The sequence below is a fragment of the Stylophora pistillata genome, chromosome 2 (assembly GCF_964205215.1).
Source record: "Stylophora pistillata chromosome 2, jaStyPist1.2, whole genome shotgun sequence".
In the NCBI taxonomy this organism is placed as follows: Eukaryota; Metazoa; Cnidaria; class Anthozoa; order Scleractinia; family Pocilloporidae; genus Stylophora; species Stylophora pistillata.
The window spans coordinates 56,773,926-56,790,747 of record NC_142520.1 but is presented as its reverse complement, the minus strand read 5'-3'; the positions used below and the strand labels follow the sequence as shown (position 1 = coordinate 56,790,747).

General features: G+C 38.0%; 2 protein-coding genes across 4 annotated transcripts; one reads left to right on the top strand and one right to left on the bottom strand.

The window, feature by feature from the left end:
• Positions 1-59: 59 nt before the first annotated feature.
• On the top strand, positions 60-10,288 carry LOC111337600 (elongation factor 1-delta). Of its 3 annotated transcripts, none has more exons than XM_088748649.1 (12): positions 60-294; positions 1,744-1,812; positions 2,361-2,442; positions 2,899-2,961; positions 3,580-3,614; positions 5,236-5,313; positions 5,891-5,945; positions 7,427-7,473; positions 8,292-8,307; positions 8,993-9,055; positions 9,233-9,348; positions 10,188-10,288. In XM_088748649.1, the coding sequence occupies exons 1-12, from the start codon at positions 172-174 to the stop codon at positions 10,224-10,226; spliced, it is 786 nt and encodes a 261-aa protein (XP_088604775.1). In that variant the 5' UTR covers positions 60-171; the 3' UTR covers positions 10,227-10,288. The 3 variants fall into 3 exon arrangements, with proteins under 3 accessions (XP_088604775.1, XP_088604776.1, XP_088604774.1); XM_088748648.1 differs by having other exon boundaries at positions 61-294; positions 5,233-5,313; XM_088748650.1 differs by lacking the exon at positions 1,744-1,812 and having other exon boundaries at positions 5,233-5,313.
• A 2,478-nt stretch (positions 10,289-12,766) lies between these two features.
• On the bottom strand, positions 12,767-16,786 carry LOC111337623 (ectonucleoside triphosphate diphosphohydrolase 1). Its single transcript, XM_022943961.2, has 3 exons — positions 16,715-16,786; positions 15,483-15,566; positions 12,767-14,209 (listed from the first exon to the last, which is right to left on the bottom strand). Exon 3 carries the CDS (start codon positions 14,200-14,202, stop codon positions 12,949-12,951), a length of 1,254 nt encoding a protein of 417 aa, XP_022799696.2. The 5' UTR covers positions 14,203-14,209; positions 15,483-15,566; positions 16,715-16,786; the 3' UTR covers positions 12,767-12,948.
• Positions 16,787-16,822: the final 36 nt, after the last annotated feature.

Here is a 16,822-nt window from a genome sequence, read left to right as displayed (position 1 = left end):
GGTTAAATTCACCAACGTCCCAAAAGCTATCCAATCATATTTCTTGATATATCTGAGAATCGGTACAAGCCTTACAATCTTACCTACAAGAAGTTCTCTTTACTATACTTCGCGGAAGCGAGTGTGTTTCTCAGAAAGTCGATGTAATTGATTGCTCGTTTGAAAGTCAAAATGAGTGCTGCCATGCTTTGTGAATCAATCTGGATCGACAGGCCTAAATATGAAGAAGCAGAGGCACACTACCAAAGATTTCTCTCGGGAGCTGTCGGCGGATCACATGGCTTAGAGAAAAAGGTGATTAAAATATATTTCTCCCAAAATAAGTCTTCATTTAAATTGTTAATCATGCCTGTACACAAGGAATCGATAAGACATAAAATGTGCTTCTCTAATCTGTCGCATTTTTCGCTCTCCAGACTCAGGCGTCAGAACGTCGTCATAGTTGAAGCGAAATGTATTAAAATTATTTTTTGCACACGTGCACATTTGCATGTATATATTGCATAAGTTGAATGTTCTCATAAAACGTTATTCATTGCATTATGGTTGCATATCCATGGTGCACATGTTGGTCAGACATGTGCTGTGTTTAAATTGGTTCAAGTGCCTATAGCCCCCAAAATATTTTTTGACCATATTAAATCTCTCTATTGCACTGAGCGAAATGCCGCAAAATTTTTTTGTTTAGTTAAAACCCCGATTTTTTATGAATTTTCAAAGTCGTGGAAAATCGCATGAATTATCAAGATGGGTCTGGGTCGAGCACAGTTTGTGATGTCATTCCAGGCTTTCCAAAGAAGTGGGTTGACTTTGTGCAATTGAAGCGTGCACATTGGAAGCGTGCACATTGGAAGCGTGCACATTGGAAGCGTGCACATTGGAAGCGTGCACATTGGAAGCGTGCACATTGGAAGCGTGCACATTGGAAGCCCACAAAATACTCGGCCATGTGTTCCAACCACTTCTGAGAAGAAGATTTTTCAGTCATGTTTTCTGCTCTGACTAGCAAGACTATGCAACAAAGGTTGCGAAAAGGTGGAATTGGAATTTGTCTTTCCGACTGACTGACGTGTGGAATGTCGGAGGAAACAAAATCAGCTGAAAGCGAGCGAAGTAAGAGAAAGGTCAGAAAGATTTACCAGATCAGGCTTCAACGAAGGTTTCATCTTGTTGGGAACGTATAATATTGACCGAGATTGGATCAAAGCCCCACTGCTGATGGCCTGGAATGACGTCACTGGCTCCAGTTTCTGGTTCACTCGGTCGTTCAAAAACTAAACTCGACTTTAAAAAATCATAAAAAATCGTGGTTTTAACCAAACACAAAAATTTTTGTGGCATTTTGCCCAGTGCAATAGAGAGATTTAATATGGCCAAAAAAATCTTTTGGGGTTATAGGCACTTTCAGTCTTAAAAAAGTTGACTGATCAATGATGATTGACATTTCATTGAGATGGAGATAATTATTCATGTGAGGTTGAATGTTTTGACAATAACACCCCTGAATCACAAGAATAAAGGAAATTATCACCAATGCAAGAATAGACTCGTCTTGCAACTGGGCTGCACATTTCTCACATTCTTGTCATTCATTCACAGTTTCACTCACTGGTTATTCCATTCATTTCTCCCTTTTGTCCTTTCAATCTTTCATTTCCTTTCTTGTCTTCACATAGGTTTAACATTCTAATTTCTATTTCTGTTCTTTTCACCTTTTTCAAAATTAATTCTGTTTTCCCTCAGGGTTCAAGCTTTTCTCCAGTCCAAGAGATAGCAAATGCCCGTAAAAAAATCCAACAGACTCTAAACACGGTAAGCTAATGTTTAGCTTACCCTAACTTTCTTCAGAGTCAATTTGTTTTCCAACTTCACTCCTGATTTGACTGGTGATCTAAATATTTAGTCTTCTTTTATCTGACAGCAGTTTTCTATAATTAATTAGATGGTTCTGTGTCTTTGACTTGGATGATTAATTTTAATATACTAAAGAAATGTTAAGAAGGAGAAGTTCAAGCAATAGGGTTCTGCCAACTTCCAACCTGTTACCAAAATCCCAAGATTTTTGGCCAAATCCTGGCCAAAGTTCCTCCAAGATTTTGTTTGCTGAAGCTCTTAGAAGCAGGGGCTCTGTTGATGATCCTGACAGAAAAGTAATCAACCAAATTTGATGGTTAAAAGACTTGACAAACGTATTTGTCTGTTGCTGATCAAATTCTGGATTTTGAGCTGTTTTATCAGCACATATTTTCATCAAGATTTGTGCCAGATTTTGCTCCTGGCAATTTGATGTCAACTGCAATGATGTTCAGATGATTTTTTATTACTCTCTATTTAGCCTTACTTTTTGTAATTCTTTTAAGGCACCAACTTCCACAATGGCTTCTGCTGGAGGAGATAATCGCATTGCTCAGTTAGAGGAGGAAAACCGTGAACTTAAGAAAGGTATTATTGTTAATCACTATTATTCAAACAAGTCATCACAAGATGAGATGAAATATTTTCACGGTTGGTCCCCTCCCCTTCCCTCCCCTCCCCCAGCATTTTCTGAATCTATCTACCTTCTTGGGTGGAGAGAGGCACAATGACAGGGAAGTGACTTCCCTCCCCTCCCCCAGCATTTTCTGAATCTATGTACCTTCTAGGGTGGAGAGAGGCACAATGACAGGGAAGTGACTTTTCAAGAAGGCAATACAACTGTTTGGTAAAGGTTCAGACTCAGATCTTGCAATGCAGACTCCATCAAAAAATCAAGCTTCTTCACCCTAGGATGAAAACCTCTCATGTAATTCTCCTTGTCATGCAACTGAACTTGACCAGGTCTTAACTTACAGGTATCGCATGACCTCCTCCGTTAACCAAGTTACTGTAACAATAAATGTTATCATTGATCTTCCACAGTCACTGAAGAATTAAGGACTGCCCTTCTGAAGCTCACACTGCGAGTTGATCAACTTGAAAAAGGTAATTACAGTATTTTATTTTGGCAAGTTATCTTAACTAATGGGTGATGGCATGTTATTATTAAGAGCTTATTGTTATGCAAGGAATGCTACTAATTAACAATTATGCCACAAGCGCGCGCTGGATATGAGATGATAGATAGCCAATGAGGCGCATAGCGCCTCATTGGCTATAATCATCTCATATCCAACAAGCATGAGTGGAGTAATTGTTTTATTAAAAAAAAAAAAAACACCGACAAGATATTAGACAAATCTTCTCGACTTTATTTTGTAAGAAGAAACCAGATGTTGCAATGTACAGATATTAGATTATGGTATATTGGCTGATATACCATAATGGCTAAGCCAATAAAAAGTCTTGAGTTGCATTATCCAATGATCCGGTTTTTAATAACATCAAATATACAGTTTATGGTTAAGGTCTGAGAGTATTGTCACTTGAATTTGTTATTGAATTTGAATTTCATTTGAATGAAGCAACAAAAATTATTACCAGATTGTTAGATAAACATATTTATGTTTATATAAAATAACTTCAAACTCTTGGTGACCAATACAGGTTCATATACTACTTTTTTTGTTTTATTTTTGTTTATTTTTCTTGTTTTGTTTGTAGGCAATAAACCACAAGGATCTAGTCAGCTGTCAGAGGTAAGAAAGTTTTGAACATACCTACAGAATAGGCAGCATTTTTACATGTATTTACTGTACTGTCATCTGTGTCGGTTTATAGTTAGCCTTTCCTTTAAAGTTATTGTTGGTATGTTGTGCAGCAGAGATTTCACAGTTTTGAGGTCAAGGTCAATCAAGTTTATTGTCTTTACGTGAGGCATTGTTTACCCAATTGCCCGAGCCAGAGGCTCTTGTATGAAACGCAAGACATTCCCATCCATCCAACCCCAGGGGAGGACATCCACCACACAGTAATCCTGTGCATGGGAAATTAACGTCTCCTAACCCTAACCCTGCAAGAGACGAGGCTTATGGTTTATTCGCCCCTAGGCGAGAAGACTAGAATTTCTATCCATTTCTTGTTATAGAAAGGTAGCAAATTCTCCTCAGTTATTTTAAGACCATGAGTATTGGTCCGGCCGGGGCACGAACCCTCAACCTCCCACACAACACAATCTGGCGCTCTAACCAACTGAGCTGACCGGGAGGCAGTTAAAACACTGCTTTCAGCCTCTCCAAGTCAGCAGTTACCATAAGTGGTCATAGATCAACATCTTGCCAATCTTTTATCTTTATGAACCCTTTGTCTCCAAAGATCTGATTGTTAATTCTCCCTTCATGGTGTTACACATTTGCTAACTAATTAGTTACTAGAATTTGGTATGAGATGAAGATAACAACTTTTACCTGATAAGTTAGGTATTCTCAATACATATATCTTATTAACCAAGCGCGAGGGCGGTACTGGGAGAATATTGGCCGGGGGCCTTGACAGTATGGACCTTGCTGCGCTCGGTCCGTCCAAAAAAAAGACTGAGGGCCAATATTCTTCCAGTACGGTCCCGAGCAAGCTTGGTTTATAAGAGATTTATTATACGACTGAAGTTCAAAGGGACACAAGTGCAGTATCATTCGGGAACGTTCGGGACAGTGCCCAGTCCAATACTGAGAGAATATTGACCGGCAATAGAGCATTTTGGTTGGTTGATTTTAGTTATTGGCCCTCTGACTGCCCAAGTTGTATAATGATGTATAATTAACAGCTATTCACCGAAGTGGAGGTGGTTAGTGGTGGAAATGTCCACCGCTAACCACCAACACTGAGGTGAATAGTTGATTTAGTATATACATGTACTAAAACAGTGAGATAATATACACCACCAAAAATTGATATGAGTGATTTCTTCACTTGTCACGGATGCAAACCGGGATGCCGTTTTTTCCAGAGTTGCTTGGAGGTAAATAGCAAAGGATATTCAGAGTTTGACCAGCCAATCAGAGCATGCCTTCAACACTATCCGCTGTTTTAGTTTATACTAATGTTTGGATATTATAGGGAGAAGTAACAAGCTCATCAGTTCTGGGAATTAATGGGTAAACTGACCCGAAATATGGACAAGTAGGAAACAAGTAAACAGTGACCTGAAGATATGCTTTAAACCCCTCCTTTCTCATAGAAATTTCTCCCCAGGGATCTCTCTTGATCACTCTGCTCCTGTTCTGTGATTTAAAATCATTTATAAGTTCCTTATTAAGAAATTCTTTTATATGACTTTTTACAGGATAAAATTTATCACTTTTTCTTTTTCCTGCTCAGAAGAAGGAATCCAAGAAAGATGATGATGATGATGACGACTTTGACTTGTTTGGTTCAGATGATGATGATGAAAGTGAAGAGGTGAGAACAACCCATAATACATTTTAATTTTTTCTTGACCTTCTGTTCAACCTTTTGAGCTCTAAGAGTGACTAGCGATGTAAATTGTCCTAACCATACCCCCCCTGAATCACACATTAAGGTCACAAGAATGAAAGAAATGATCACTAACTAAAGAAGCCATTAATTTTTTAAGAAATTCTCCTCATCAACACCTCAGGAAACGTCCAGAGAACAGTATGGAGAATATGCATATTGATGTTAGGGTGTAGAGCATTGAACCAAATTGAGTTATAGAGAAAATCCATTTTAAATAAGAGCATTTTTGGTCCACATGCTTGGAATCTTAGGAATCCATGTTAAAACAAGGCAAATTAAAAACAAACTCTGCTACAGGACAGTTATGCATTGAGCTCGTAAGAAAATTGCTCATTTTTAGGACGGGTAAGAAATCACAGCTAATCTGACATGTTGGATAATATGCCTGTTATTCTAAACTTATTTAATGAGTCTTCAACCAAGTTCACAGAACACTGCGTTTATCCCATGGCACAGGCATTTTATTTTCCAGATAAACTAATGTTCTTTGATTTCATAGGAAGATGAGGTCAGAAAAGCCAGACTGGCACAGTATGCAGCTAAGAAAGCAAAAAGTAAGTTTTCATACCAAAAAGAAATTGTAGTTGTAGCGACTCTTTACTGCCTGGGTATTAATATCTCCTGTAGGATACCACTCCATTTCGAGGAAAATTTTTTTTATCTCATTAAGGTTTTCAGACTATTTGCTAGTTAGTACCCATTTGTAGTATTGAGTTCATAGAGGCCATGAAAAGTTAACCTTTACACCCTAGCATCAGTATACACATTCTCCATACTTTACACCCTAGCATCAGTATACACATTCTCCATACTTTACACCCGAGCATCAGTATACACATTCTCCATACTTTTCTTTATAGATGCATTTTCTAAGTTAACCTTTACACCCTAGCATCAGTATACACATTCTCCATACTTTTCTCTATAGATACATTTTCTAAGTTATCCTTTACACCCTAGCATCAGTATACACATTCTCCATACTTTTCTCTATAAATACATTTTCTAAGTTATCCTTTACACCCTAGCATCAGTATACACATTCTCCATACTTTTCTCTATAGATACATTTTCTAAGTTAACCTTTACACTCTAGCATCAGTATACACATTCTCCATACTTTACACCCTAGCATCAGTATACACATTCTCCATACTTTTCTCTATAGATACATTTTCTTAAAGGTGCTGACAAGGAGAATTTGTTTGACAATCACAAGCTTCTTTTGTTTGCAATCATTGTCCTTTATTCTCGTGAAGTTAATGTGTGATACAGCAGTGATGCTGTTAGGAGAAATGATATGCCGGTCACTCCTAAGGGTCAAGGGGTCAAGGGGCATATGACAGAATGACCTGGCTTGGAGTCGAAGGTCTATCTCTGAATCTGGGATTGGAAGCACTAATCACCACTGACAATATATCATACTAACAGCGTGCCTGGCAGGGCTGTGATCTAGCAGCCGCCCGATGACCCCTGGAACCCTACTTTTGTTCTCGTGTAGGGAATCTTAGTGTTTTCATAAAAAGCATATGCTGGACACTCTGGATTTCACAGTTTCAGAACACTGGGCTCCCTTCAATTTTTCTTAGAGCACAGCCTTGGCCTGGTCATTCCAATATCTCTCGAAAGAGGGGCGTTTGGAAATGTCATCTCCCAGATGTGGTTACCTGATGTAGATTGTCGATGGGACAAAGGGCATTTTACTTTCAGGGTGTAAGGAATGGAATGGGCTAGCTGAAAATATTACAGACACGTATAAAGAGAAATTAATAGTTTTAAGCACCACTTTTCAATAATGTTTCATATGAAATAACTTTGAGTATATTTTGAGAAACTTCAAATATATTTTGAATTTATCTACATTACTGTCAACAAGTTTTGTTAATTACCCGTATTGTTATAGTAGTTAACATCATGACTGAGAAGCCCTGTGGAAGGGCGTCTCAATAAAGTATATAACTATGTATGTATATAATGTGCAGAAATCCTCATTCGTGTCTTTGGCTAACAGCTTTCTTTTGCATTTTTATTTTAGAACCAGCACTAGTAGCAAAATCAAATATCATTCTGGATATAAAACCGGTATGATGATACCTGCATGTTATAAAGTTTTAACGGGGAAGGTCATTGTAAATATTTATATAGTTTTACATTTTTTAGTTTTTTTTGAAATATTTTTTTAGTTTTACAGTGTAAATATTTGTTTAGTTTTACATATAATTATGTTTATGTCACATTGTAATACATGTTTGCATATTTTATTATCTACTATTATTTAGTATGCTTGTAAATCAGTCATTTTTCAAATTATACTTGTATTGCCAGAACTGATGATATTGAATAAACCATTATATATTGTTGTTGAAAATTATTTTCATTTTTTGAAATTAAGAGTTATTCATGTGTGTGTGCAGTTCCTATCAGCCCCAAATAGTCTTAAGTCACTCAAAATAAGAAGTGTTAAGCTCTTTAAAGTAAGTGCTTTGTTATACAAATTGACAAGGTTTGGACAAAGCTGAGCCAACATTTTTAAGTTCTTAGTTGTACCAAGTTGAAGTCCATAGCTAGGGTATTAAAGTAGCCAGTTGGTCTTCCCCTTGCTAATGTGTATGTTTAGCTAAGTTATGTTTAATGTGAATATTTTGTTCACTATTTATTCACTTAGGCCCTTAAAAGCCCTGTTAATGAAGAAGTATATTATGTGATTGTTATTCTCATTCTCATTTTTCACCCATTCTCATTTTTCATTTTCATTATCATTGTCACTATTCTTATTATTACTATTGCTGCAACTGTCATCACTATCTATCACCATCATTATTATTGTTAGTGTTTTGCATTTTAACTTTCATACATTCCTTCCTTTTTTTTCATATGCTTGAAAAATTGTTCTGTCACAGTGGGATGATGAAACAGGTTTGTTTTTAGATAACCTATTACTTGCTTGCATAAGTCAGCCAAATAATGTTGAATTAATTATTTGACTAGTCCAATACTAATTAGTTCAGATGCAGATTGTGTTCTACATTTTTCCATGTGTGTGTGTGAGGGTCTTATAACCAATAAGATCTTTCTAATTGGTAAAATCTCCTAGGCCAGTAGTTTTGCACCCCCTTTCCTTGTGGTAGTTCTATTATCTTAAGTTACATTCCCTGGCAGTTTCTAACATGAGATCAAAGGTACTACTAAATGAAGCTTCTGTTTGGTTCTGGGGTCATGTTTCCCAAGAACATTTATGTTTGTGTGTGAAATTGAGATGGCAGCTCTTTTTCTCTGCCATTTCTTAGCTTTGACTCGTTAAATTGCCAAATATCAATCATGCTTCAAATTCAAGTCATTTAGCCACAATTACCTGTAGCGGTGAAAAATTATTGTAGCTTGCAAGTCAGCCAGTCAGTCAGCCAGTCAGTCAGTCATTCAGTCAGTCAAGTCAGTCAGCCAGTTAATCAGTCAGTCAGTCAGTCAGTCAGTCAGCCAGTCAGTCAGCCAGTCAGTCAGTCAGCCAGTCATTCAGCCAGTCAGTCAGTCAGTCAGTCAGTCAGTTGAGGGTTGCTTAAAGCCACATGATGATTGATGGTTCCTTTTCCTTTCCTGTGTCCAGATATGGCTGCCATGGAAAAGGCTGTTCGTTCAATTGAGTGTGATGGATTGGAATGGCAAGCTAGTAAGTTCATTATTAACAATGGGGAATGAGAACTGTCGATCTGTTATGTACACTGTATTCATACCATAGGACAAAATGAATTTTTGTTGTTTGATTTGAAGTATAATTAGGTGGTTACATTGTACAGGAGACAAGCACAGTTCTGCCTTTCAGGGAAATCTTACTTTTTGTTCCTAGGTAAGGTTCTCCCTGTAGCATATGGCATCAAAAAACTTCAGATCTCTTGTAAGGTTGAAGATGAGAAATGTGGTACAGACTTTCTGGAGGAAAAAATCACAGAGATTGAAGATTTAGTAAGTATTAATTATTTGATAATTTTTGATATCACGTTTGTCATTGTTATTTTTACGTGAGAATGAGAGTGAAAGTCACCTGGATATGACTAGTACTTTAATACAAACTGTACAAGCCTGATCTGTTTTCTTTTCAGACTTTACTTTCACTGCTGCTTAACAGGCCTGATTTTTTTCAGGTCTGATTTTCGCTATTGCATAAATAGCGCTATCTACTGCGAGGATCGTGCTTCATACGTATCTAATACCGCAGTTCAAAATATATGAACTTCATATATACATTGTATCTGATTTATCATCACGGGTTTATTACGAATCAACTTAACGGCCAGCTCCCAGTTGGCTTGTTGGCTCAATTAGTAGAGCGCTGCACTAGTATCGCAGAGGTCAGTGGTTCGAATCCCGTACAGGCCTGATTTTTTTCAGGTCTGATTTTCGCTATTGCATAAATAGCGCTATCTACTGCGAGGATCGTGCATCATACGTGCTTAAGTATTGTTCTTTACGGTGATAATCACTCATCTTCATCAATTAATTTGCAGTTCAAATATATGATATTCATATATCCATAATCGTTTATTATCATCATTTTCATCATTATTAGTTGCAGCAGTGTTTTTATTATTTTAATGATTACCAAGGTATAGGTAGCCAATGTTATCAATCATTTTCAGAGGAAAGAGAAATCTCAAGTTTCAGGAAGAATTGAGATAGTCAAGGAGTCCACACCACACCCTACCCCCTCTCCCAAAGTCAAATTTTCCACCACACCCGTCAAAAATTCGTCCCCGATTTCACTCGTCTGTTAAAATTTTCATAAATTTTTTTGTACCTTGCAGGTCCAAAGTGTGGATGTAGTGGCTTTCAACAAACTCTGAATCACTGAATTATGCCTGTGAATTAACGCAGCAATCAAATAAACATCACTTAATTCCCTCGATTAGCAGTCTATTGCAATTGTTTGCTTTCATAGATGGCAAGATATTTGCTCCCCGAGCTTTTATCAGCAACTGTTTGGAAGAAGGAGTAACATATCGGCCGCTAGTTGTACATGCAGATAAAGTAACACAAATATCTCAAGGGCCTCTATTACAATACTTTGTAAACCCTGACATCAGTATGCTTATTCTCCATACTGTTTTCTAGACATTTCCAAGGGTGTTTACAATTTGGTGATTATTTCCTATATTCTCATTACCTTAATGTTTGATTCAGTGGTGATATTGTAAGGAGAAATTAGATGCTATTCTCTCCCAGTGTTTAAAGGGTTTTTAAAATCTTCTCGCTCCTCGCTCGTCCCCGTTTCTTTCTTTTTTGTACTCACGTCTTCGGTGTTTGTCTTCCAACCAAACTGCGCTTTTCTGTGACGGTAAAAATGACGATAAACCTGAAAGTGAAGTTCGGTGACGTAACGAGCCCCAGCTTTCTTCGGCTATTTTCGGTAAGGTTCGTCGGAGATTCAGAACAAGACCAACAACAACAACAAGCCTTTATTTCATCTCGAATTTAAAATAGCAAAAAAAAAAAGAAAAACATGCTAATATCTCCGAGAAAAAAAATAAACAGATAAAATGAAATAACTATGGAGAACAAGATAAATACATAAGACACGTATATACAATTAAGTAATTGATACAATAGGATAAACATATACAACTATTTACAGAATGGACAGCAGTCAGTATCAAATTCGAAATTACGAATAGCCGATTTAAAAGCTCCAACTGTTGGCAGTGACCTGGTCGTGTTGGGGAGGAAGTTCCATAGTTACCATAGTAACATAAAGAGTGCAGGCCATATGTAGTAACATAGCCGATTTTAAAGCTCCAACTGTTGGCAGTGACCTGGTCGTGTTGGGAAGGGAGTTCCATAGTTACCATAGTAACATAAAGAGTGCAGACCATGTGTAAACATAGCCGATTTTAAAGCTCCAACTGTTGGCAGTGACCTGGTCGTGTTGGGGAGGAAGTTCCATAGTTACCATAGTAACATAAAGAGTGCAGGCCATATGTAGTAACATATCCGATTTTAAAGCTCCAACTGTTGGCAGTGACCTGGTCGTGTTGGGAAGGGAGTTCCATAGTTACCATAGTAACATAAAGAGTGCAGGCCATATGTAGTAACATAGCCGATTTTAAAGCTCCAACTGTTGGCAGTGACCTGGTCGTGTTGGGGAGGAAGTTCCATAGTTACCATAGTAACATAAAGAGTACAGGCCATATGTAGTAACATAGCCGATTTTAAAGCTCCAACTGTTGGCAGTGACCTGGTCGTGTTGGGGAGGAAGTTCCATAGTTACCATAGTAACATAAAGAGTGCAGGCCATATGTAGTAGTATTGATACGAGGGATAAAAAGAGAATGTGTACCACTAGTACGTAGATTAATTAATGCTGTGCTTTTGAACAACACCGTAAAACTTTAAGTTCCACATGACCTGATCTTGACTACCAATCAATACACAGTAAGATTTCTGTGGAAGCTAATTAGCGATTATTTTACAAGCGCGCGTTGGATATGAGATGATAGATAGCCAACGACGCGCGTAGCGCCGAGTTGGCTATAATCGTCTCATATCCAATAAGCGCGAGTGGAATAATTGTTTTATTAAAAACGCCCCCAAGAAATTATTATTTTCTAAGAAGAAACCGGATTTTTTACCTCCCTTTTGATTTTAAGCTAACGCGTACGCTTACCATATTTGTAGATCATGGTATATTGGCTCGTATACCATAATGGCTAAGCCAATAAAAAGTCTTGAATTGCATTATCCAATGATCCAGTTTTAATAATGAAAATTATAACGAATGTAAAGCGGGCGCGCTGATTGGTCAACTCAGCGTCCACCATTTGCTCAGGGCCCGGTACGTTGCTGACGTGAGAAAATGCAAAGACTAGTAGTTTTCCGCGCGCGCTTTTTTATCTGGTCACGTAAGATTTGTTAAATTAAAGAAAACTCTTGCTACAATGTTATGCTATTTAAAACAAATGGTAAACGCCACAGTGTACACTACTGACTTATGGATGCATTTGGGAGGTTTGTTAAGCACTCAAAAAGCTAGAGTCGCTCTCGGATATCTCCTCGCGCGACTTTACGCTTCTTTCGTGCTTAGCAACCTCCCGCGTGCATCCATAACTCACTAGTGTACGCTGTGGTGTTTACCATTTGTTAACTCCTGGGTGATCGACGCGCGGAAAAATGTGTGTGACGGCTACATCTACATCTGCATAAAGCTTTTTGTATTACTGGTTGAGAAGGTTGCGCAAGAGTTTTCACTCTATTTGACATTAAATGTTAAGTGATTTGTAATTTCCTCTCATCCTCTCATCCTCCTGATTTACTTGCGCGTTTCAGAAAATATCTTTTCCATTAAGTTCACGTCTATTTCATTAACGAAAACCACAATCACGCAGAATTATTTTGCGTTCTTTATTGTATCTTGAAAAGAATTCATGACATCTAATAAGGTTGTATGATAATTTCCCTTAAATCCCTTAACTCTAAACATTTATCTTTCTTCTAATCTACTTCTGATTTTTCCCCGATTTAACTCGTGTATGCCATTAACTTGCTAGGAAATTCTCCCTTTACATTTGTTTTTCACAACAATTCTGAATTGAACAGAGCCGCGCCAAGGGTCCAGCCCAAACTAAAACCTTCCAATGTGTTACCAACCATGATGGTCTTGTGAGCAGACAACCCGTAACCTTGGGTGAGAAGCTCAAAAACGAAATTCCCTCCGAAGCAATGATCTTTGGCATACGGGTTGCTGTTGATGCTCTCGAAACTTTTAGCGCAAAAATCTCTCGATCCCTCATCAAACATGACTGGTGAGAGGGGCTTAGCGCAATCGGAACATAATATTCCAATGGTGGTGGCAGCGTAATAAATCCCAGCAAAACCAAAATAATCCCCGCGTAATTTGGGTTGATCACTAAACGGGCAATCACTCCTCTTACAGAAAAACGTCTTTTCAATAAACCTTCGACAGATTGCTACATGTGCAGTTCCAACGACAGTGAACAATTCACCATTGATATCAATTTTTTCGTTGAAACCTTTATGGTGACACGGGCTTCTAATAACACCATTTTTTAAAGGTTTCTTTGACAGACGTTCCAGGTATGTTTTGCGAGCTTCATTCAACCCATATCCTAAATAACTTCTAGCAAAAAGCTTAAATTCTTTACCACCCACATTGATTAAATACAAATCCTCCCTCTTTCGCCCAAATTGGACAGCATTTTGATGGGAAGCCCCACCCAAATCCAGTATCCCGTAGGTATGGTGGGACTTCCCTGGGATAAAATTCCCTTCCAAAAAATTAACGGACATCCAGGCATAGATCCCTTCAAATGCCCCCGAGATTACTTGGGCGTCTTTGGAGTCAAACATAAATGGACATTTAGCTTTATCGTTTAAGAGTTCCTTCACTTGGTCTAAGATCGCTTCAGATTTATCTTCATCCAGCAGTCTCATTCCTCCTGTGGCAAGGAAGAATAGGTGTGTGCTGGAGTGTTTTTCCGCCGGTATTGTCTTTATTGCCGAGTCCAGTAGTGGCTGCAAATATGATTCAACTTCCGACGGGTCCAAGTCGGCGATGCCGGGCTTTTTTTCGCTGGGAGAAGGATCCAGTTCGTGCACGTCTGCTACGTCCAACGGGGGCGAGGCAACGTCAATCTTGTAGATCTCAAGCTTTGTTTTGGTGGAGCCTGCATCAAAGATGATGACGTACTCGCTGGCCATACCGGAGGTCTCCTCAGACTCGTCTTGTACCACGTGACGACCTAGACCGCAGACCAACATGCTTGATAGGCTCATCAATAGCAAGATAAGATTACCTTGCCGACCCATTTCCTTGCTGTAAGATACGAGATAAAATGTAGCAAAACTTACACAAAATTTTCGCTAGCACAGACTTAAGTCCTCCTGGATAAGTGTAACCCTCTGTACAGACCCTAGTTATGTAAAGCCTAATGGGAAGAAGATTTTTTTGGGGTCACTTAATTTTCTGGGGGAACGGAATGAGAATCTATGGTCGCCAACAGGAGGGACTGTAAAAAATTGACTGCCAATTAATTACCAATAGGGGAGGGGAGGGGCGAGTCTTGAGAACATTATTATGGAGCCTTATGCAGGGATCAGGTAAATCGTGATAGAAAATCAGCCCGACCGCCCTACCAGGCAATAAATAATGACCAAATGCGTTGAAGTATTTTGATAACTCTTCTTCATAAACACAAGTTTTCAGCTCACCGTGGTCAGATTTTTAATTCTAAAGCTGAAAAAACATTTTTATCTTAAAAAAAATGGCCATATATTCTATGTGACTCGTTGAAGTGAAATGGTATTCGATCTTTCTAAAATAGGCGTGACATTCATGTTTTCAAAGGGAAGTCAGTTCTGTACTACAGGTGTTAATAAGCAAAATTAATGACCTAAATATTGAAGCCGATTTTTCCCTTACATGAGGAAAATTTGATACTTTTCAGTTCTACAAAATATCTGAGAGATCTGTTGGCTATCGAGAGATTACTTTCTGTTATCGTAAATATATATATCTTGCATTTTTGACTGTTGACCGTCAAAATTTTGCCTATTTGACGGTTGACGGTTGAAACATCGAGACCTTCAGAAAACGTTTCTGGCAATAAGAAACTGATGTCGAAATTTGTAACTCACTTTAATATCTTTTGACATACGTTGCATAAATTCGACGAAATGTTATCTATGGGTTAAGAGCTAATGAAACGGTTTGATGAGAATGTCCTTGATCCCTGATGAATACCTATTACAAAGCCCCCATGTGGTAAACCAATCGTACTGAACCCGGTGTTAATAAAATAGCACGGAATTCAGTGAGACCCAGTAAATTAGAACAACATAACAGCCAAGATTTTAAACAAAATAGAAAAGGGGAGACTACTTAAAATTTGACTTCAACCGCCGGAGCGTTTTTGACAAGTGCGCTCTCCGACTCTCACCTGTTGGTCTTAAGATCTTATAACTTCTTTTACATATTTTGCTGTGTAACAAATAATTAACGCACCACTATTCATTATCACTCTCTTGTTAGTATTAACAGCCAATAGATTCGACGTTGGACATGAGTTATTTATCAAGACGGTAGTTACCTTTAACACTTCGGTGTCTTGAATCAAGAGTCAGTCCGAGGCAGTTTTCATGAACTAGGAACTAACTCTTTAGCAACTGATAACCTGAAAAAAAATTTAGACAATTAAGTCTAATCAACAAAGTTGATATAGTAAATTAAGAGCAAAGAGTTTTGAAAGCTACATGTCAGTATATACAGTAGCAAATTTGCATCACCAGCTCAGCTGGGTGATACAACCAAATTATCTTGTTACACCCGCACCCCTCCCCCCCACTGACGCATGGCCACAGTTTCTTCAGAAACTTACCCCCTCTAAAATAATAAAATGAATAAATACAAAATTTAGCTTCCGCGAAGACTTTGTGACTTCACTTGAATAAACTTTCATATAAATTTAACCACCCTACTGCCCTATCTTTTGATTGAGGATGACTGTTATTAGAAGAACGGCTGATTACATAGTGACAAAATAACAACGATGTACCAGACAAACATCAGTGTTTGTCAGTTTCTTTGTTAGTAATGAGCTCTAATTTTGTTCGTGCAGCTGGTAAGCAGAATTTCGTAATTTATTCCAGTTGTGTTTGAACTGTGCAACTTTAAAGTGTGGGATTCGATAATGAAATTTACAGCCACTGCAAATACAGCTTTGGAAAAGTGAGCTAAATGATGAATGTCACAATTTTGGATTTTTTCCAGACCGCGAATTCAGGAAATGAAAAATGAAAATGAAAAAAGTCTATTAATGACGGTGACAAATGAAATACATTTAAACCCATTTCCACATGCTTTTACTTTAAATGAGAGCGTAACTACTCTCATTCGTGTTTTCGACACATTTTTGCGTGATTATTTGGTTTTCTCAACTGAGATGATAATGAAAATTGGTCATCGTAAAGAGTTTCTTAAAGACGACGTTCTAGGCGTTAGCGCTTCGATAGAGCGAATGCTTTTACCATACTTCCCCGAGAATCGATTGAATTGTTTTCAAGTAGCAGCAATGGCTATAATAAAAAAAAATAGCTAAAGGCAAACATCAATAAAGAAAAAAGTTGACCGGGAATTAGTTAGGCAAATTTGAATTATCATCATTCATCTTTTACTCTGCACACTGTATGAAATGTCATCCTAAAAATTGGGATGAGACTTTCCTAAATTATTCACATCAAATAAACTCTCATTTCAAATAATACCTATATAGCTTTTATGATCCTGTTAAGGAAATTGATACACTAATTATTGGTTAATTACCTTATTTTATCAGGCCTGGTATTTCCTAGTCTCCCTCGCAGCCGTTTTTAGGCTCGTCACGCAACGCTTCTAAACTGCTGCGAGGGAGACTAGGTATTTCCCCCACTT

Excerpts from the sequence above, each read along its gene's own strand:
- LOC111337600 (XM_088748648.1), top strand. The coding sequence starts at position 172 with ATGAGTGCTGCCATGCTTTGTGAATCAATCTGGATCGACAGGCCTAAA. Across the intron at positions 295-1,743 it reads CACATGGCTTAGAGAAAAAG|GGTTCAAGCTTTTCTCCAGT; the intron begins GTGATTAAAATA and ends GTTTTCCCTCAG. Across the intron at positions 9,056-9,232 it reads TGGATTGGAATGGCAAGCTA|GTAAGGTTCTCCCTGTAGCA; the intron begins GTAAGTTCATTA and ends TTTTGTTCCTAG.
- LOC111337623 (XM_022943961.2), bottom strand. The coding sequence starts at position 14,202 with ATGGGTCGGCAAGGTAATCTTATCTTGCTATTGATGAGCCTATCAAGC.